This window comes from Frankliniella occidentalis, unplaced genomic scaffold, assembly GCF_000697945.3.
Source record: "Frankliniella occidentalis isolate FOCC.00 unplaced genomic scaffold, Focc_3.1 Scaffold2839, whole genome shotgun sequence".
NCBI lineage: Eukaryota > Metazoa > Arthropoda > Insecta > Thysanoptera > Thripidae > Frankliniella > Frankliniella occidentalis.
In genome coordinates, this window is record NW_026269912.1 from 5,206 (window position 1) to 9,726 (window position 4,521).

General features: G+C 52.6%; 1 protein-coding gene across 1 annotated transcript in view; it reads left to right on the forward strand.

Annotated features, from left to right (window-relative positions):
- Nucleotides 1-428: 428 nt before the first annotated feature.
- Nucleotides 429-4,521, forward strand: part of LOC127751999 (platelet glycoprotein 4-like) — a 5,910-nt gene continuing 1,817 nt past the window's right edge. The window contains exons 1-11 of the mRNA XM_052276408.1: nucleotides 429-581; nucleotides 793-893; nucleotides 1,521-1,633; nucleotides 1,907-1,998; nucleotides 2,096-2,259; nucleotides 2,366-2,510; nucleotides 2,596-2,787; nucleotides 2,989-3,231; nucleotides 3,333-3,480; nucleotides 3,647-3,765; nucleotides 4,016-4,129. Coding sequence (XP_052132368.1) covers nucleotides 510-581; nucleotides 793-893; nucleotides 1,521-1,633; nucleotides 1,907-1,998; nucleotides 2,096-2,259; nucleotides 2,366-2,510; nucleotides 2,596-2,787; nucleotides 2,989-3,231; nucleotides 3,333-3,480; nucleotides 3,647-3,765; nucleotides 4,016-4,129 — 1,503 coding nt within the window. The 5' untranslated portion in view covers nucleotides 429-509. The remainder of the gene's footprint in view (nucleotides 582-792; nucleotides 894-1,520; nucleotides 1,634-1,906; nucleotides 1,999-2,095; nucleotides 2,260-2,365; nucleotides 2,511-2,595; nucleotides 2,788-2,988; nucleotides 3,232-3,332; nucleotides 3,481-3,646; nucleotides 3,766-4,015; nucleotides 4,130-4,521) is intronic.

Below are 4,521 nucleotides of genomic sequence, written 5' to 3' on the forward strand. Positions count from 1 at the left end.
CTCTCCTCCTCTCTTCCTCCTTCTCTCCTCCTCCTCCTCCTCCTCCTCTACCTCCTCCACTACTTCCTCCTCCTCGCCTACCACCACCACACCATCACCACCATACCATCACCATCACTTTTCCACTAGAATAAAATAATCCACGCCTCTTAGCAATGGGCTAGCAACATTCAGCGCCGTCCAGTGTGGTAGTATGATCTTACAAAATTATTAAATGGGCCTTGATCACTCTGTGGTCACGACGAAACTCATCTTTCCACGCTTCCGATTTGACGAGGTCGACGCACAGCTCGCGTAGCCAGCGCCCTCGCGCCCAGTGCATCGGGCGGCGCGTCGTTGGCGCGGCGGGTGTCCGGTGAGGCGTGGGTCACGGAAAGAGAGGTTAGCGGGGTCAACCTTATCGGGGGCCGCGTTCGTATGGGGAGTCTCGGACGCGCCCCCGGACGGGCCGGCCTGGGCGGGCCGGGGGCTGCGAGCTGTAGTGCACTGCCGTGTGTGATCCGCGAGACATGGGCGCCTGCAAGCGAGCCGAGGCCGAGAAGGAGCAGGGGAGGGCGTGCGCTGAGCGCGAACCCGTCAATGTGAGGACAAGAATTGATGTGGTTTGGCGTGGAACTGTCGCGTTGAATTGAACGTTTTCCTTGGCAGTTGTTGTTGTCCTGAGTGACTATTTTTCGTGTGTTCGTTGGCGACGCTTGCCCTCGACGAGAGAGTTTTTCCGTGATGGTTTGGTTGTGCGTCTTGAAGTTTCCGGCAGAGGCGCTGACCGTTTGTGAACGTGTTTGATTGCAGAACTCCGGGTGGTTCGTCGGCAACATTCGAAGGCCGTTCCTGGAAACGCTGAAGCACACGGACAAGGAGTGTCGCAGGACCTGGCTGTGTTGCGGCGGGAGGTGAGTAGATTAGTGATCCCGCGCAAAGAGGGTGACGTTGAGCTCGCTATGTCACGGTAACGCCACGTATTTAGCGTCGTATGTCTTGTCTGGAAGTGGTATTATTTTTTGCCGCGACCTCATGGTGCGGTGTATTGATCCGGAAGGCATTCGGTTCTGATGGATGGAGCAAGCAGATTTAATGCATATGGAAAAAACAATTCCTTTGTCATGAAAACAAAAACAATAATAGTTCCCCGACCGACAACCTCTACCTCCCTTACATTATTATTTAGAATTTTGATAAAGAGAATCAAAAGGCATTACAGGGCCATTACTAGGGCCTGAGGCACTCGGAACAAGTAGTTCTGCAGAACTCTAAGCCAAATAAGCCAGTGACATGCTATAGTTTGAGTTATGCAAGTTTGGCCTCGTCGCGAGAATTCATCCAGCTCCTTGCAAGTGTGCAGTGGAACGCGTCCATTTACAGTTACTCGCGTCTTCCGTGTGTTGTTTCTTTTTTTTTACAGTTGTTTCCTGTCGTTCACTTTATCTTTGCGAGCCCCTAGCAATAATACTAATATAAGGAACACGCGTTGAACCTCGCCTCGTCATAGATTTGCCTGATTGAGTCTCTCTGTCGCACAGCGAGTCCGACGCCCCTTCGGAGCAGTACTCCAAGAGCGGCACTGCGTCGGCCAAGGCGGGGGACTTGGAGGCGAACCTCAGACGGAGGAAGCGCGACAGCCCGAGATGGAGAGGTAAGGAGATGCCGGGTACAAATTAGAGGTGAAGAAGGGCGTAAGTCCTTCGGACTTTCCATTGGACTTGCGCCCCATTCACTTTTTTTACCAGTGAAATAGCATGGCCATACATTTGGTTCACGTTCACGATTGAAGACGAAGACAGGGATAAAAGTATCGTGGGGTTCCTAGACTCTCAAATGGGGTCCTGATTCTTTTCGGACCCCATAATATGTGTAACCCCGTAGTAGTTTCTCTGTCACGATGCTAAGCACCCTCATGACTTGACAGGTCTTGTCGCCCTCCTCGCGGCATGCGTGTTCAGCCTGTGCGGCTCCTGTATCATGTGGACCACGGACGCTTTCCACAACTTCGTGGCCAATGTGAGTACAGCCAGCGTGTCCCGGTTAAGTAATCTCGACGGATTTTATTTTTAGGCCGGGTCTCGTGATAATCTTGTGTTTTTTTTTATTGCGACAGCAAATGGTATTAGACGAGAATAAGGGCACTTTTGCGTGGTGGGTGACGCCACCGGTGAATCCGATGTTCCGAGTTTACATCTGGAACTATTCGAACTGGGAAGAGTTCCAGCAGGACCCCAGCCTCAAGCTTAAACTGGATGAAATTGGACCGTTTGCGTACAAGTTCGTACTCCTCGTTTTCGCTTAAATTTGAGGGAGTTCGTGAACTTCCATGGCCCCTACATGAAGAATATCGCTAAATTACCAATGTTTTGTGGTCCGTTTTCAGGGAAATTATTTCTCGAGAGGATATCAAGTTCGACGACAAGGGTCTCACGATTGCCTACAAAGAGGCCAGGAAGTACGAGTATACGCCGGAGAAGTCCGGTGGTGACCTCAACGCCACCGTCGTGGTGCCGAACCTGCCGTTCTTCGTAAGTACAGGAAAATAATTGACATTATCCCCACTGCCCTGCTCTGTCGTTCATCAAACGCCAACCAACGCTCCACGTTTCTCAGGGAGCGAAGGCGAAGTTGGACCTGCTGTGGGGACCAGTCTCCATGGTGCTGAAGACCCTGCGCATGGACAGCCCCCTTGTGACCCTCAAGGCCCAAGACTTCATCTGGGGCTACGACGACGAGCTCTTCCGCATGTCCAAGCTTCTACCCTCCGATAACGTCGCCATGGACAGGGTCGGACTTCTTAACGGGGTAAGTGGTGTTTTAGTGATAAGGGTGAAGCCGTATATCCTGTTGGAGCCTATGGTCTTAACCCTACAACGTATAGCCGAAACACTACATAACCTATAGCTGAGATCCCACATAGATTATTGCCCAAACTCTCCATAATCTGTAGCCTGGACCCTTCATAACGCCTATAGCAAATTAAAACCCTGGACTTCCAATGCGTAGAAACTTCGACCGGATGACATAACGATTCTGACGGGGGCCTCGGACATCGACAAGCTGTCTTACATCGTGCGCTACAACAAGAAGGCCAACCTTAACGCCTGGCCCGAGGCATCGTGCAACTCCTTCGAGGGCTCAGACGGGTCCCTCTTCCCGCCCAGGACGATCCGCGCTCGGCAGCCCGTGTACGCCTTCAAGCCCGAGGCCTGCCGGCTCGTCAAGTTCGTCCACGATAAAAACGTCATGGTGAGTTTGTCCACCACTTTGCAGGGTGACGGACGACGACGCGACGGTCGCGAATGGACTCGTTGACGATGACGGTGCGTGTCTTTTTTGTCCGTCTCCAGGCGCAGGGCATTCGCGCGGCACGCTACATCGTGGACCGGAACGCGTTCAACTCACCACGCACGTTCAAAGACAACCTGTGCTTCTGCAACAAGACGGACTTGAACGAGTGCGCCGCGGACGGCCTCTTCGATACCAGCCCCTGCACGGGTAAGAGCTCAGCCCATCGTCCCACTGGTCGACCCCCTGGATTTCCACTAGACTTGTCTCAGATTACCCCCGGATCACTTTCGGGACTATCTCGGGCACGTTACCTACGCATTATCCTCCGATTCCCCACTCACACATGTTGAGTTACGATTATTTGGCCTCGCAGGTGCCCCCACCTTCATCTCGTACCCGCACTTCTACCTGACGGACCCAGCGGTCGCTGCGCCCTTCGAGGGCATGACGCCCAATGCGGAGGAGCACGACATGTCCGCCGACATCCACCCGGTGAGCACAGTGCACATGTGTCTTATATTATGGAGCCCTACAAAATATCAGGGTCACCAGTGGAGTTCAAGGGGACCCCGTGACATTTGTACCCTCTGGGGTACAATAGTGTCCCTGTGGACTCCTGTGGTGTCTCTGTTGGGTCGCCATGATACCCCCTCCCGCTCGTCGTGGTTTCCCCGGCTGGCCGCCGCCCGGGAGCGTAGGCCACCCATCCTGCTCACGCGCTGACGTCTGTTTGCTCCCGCAGCGCCTCGGTATGACCCTCCAGGGCAGGTCGCGGCTGCAGCTCAACGTGATGGTCACCAAGGACCTGCCGCACCTGCGGAAGGGCATGGTGCTCCCCGTCGCCTGGTTTGCTGAGGTAAGCAGCGCACTCGGCGCAAATTTACTTCATATTACTGAGTAGTTTTCTCTATGACTCCTCAAAGTGAGTTATTCCGGTGAGATTATGGGGGCTGTTATTTGGCTTTCTAACTGACCCCCCCCCCCCCTTAAAAAAAGAACTTACGAAGAGAACATCACTGATACTTGACGTCACCGACATTTCTGCTATTTCTATTGTCAATCCTTACTTTATATTGCAAGACAAACAGAAAGTACCCGCCCCTTACATCTCAACGTGAGGGGTCCTTCACTCAAAAAAATCAGTGTACACCCTTAGCAAAAATCACGAAAAAATCATAACAAATCGCGAAAAATCACAAAAATAATCATTAAAAATTAACGAAGAGTCAGAAAAAAATCACAAAAAAA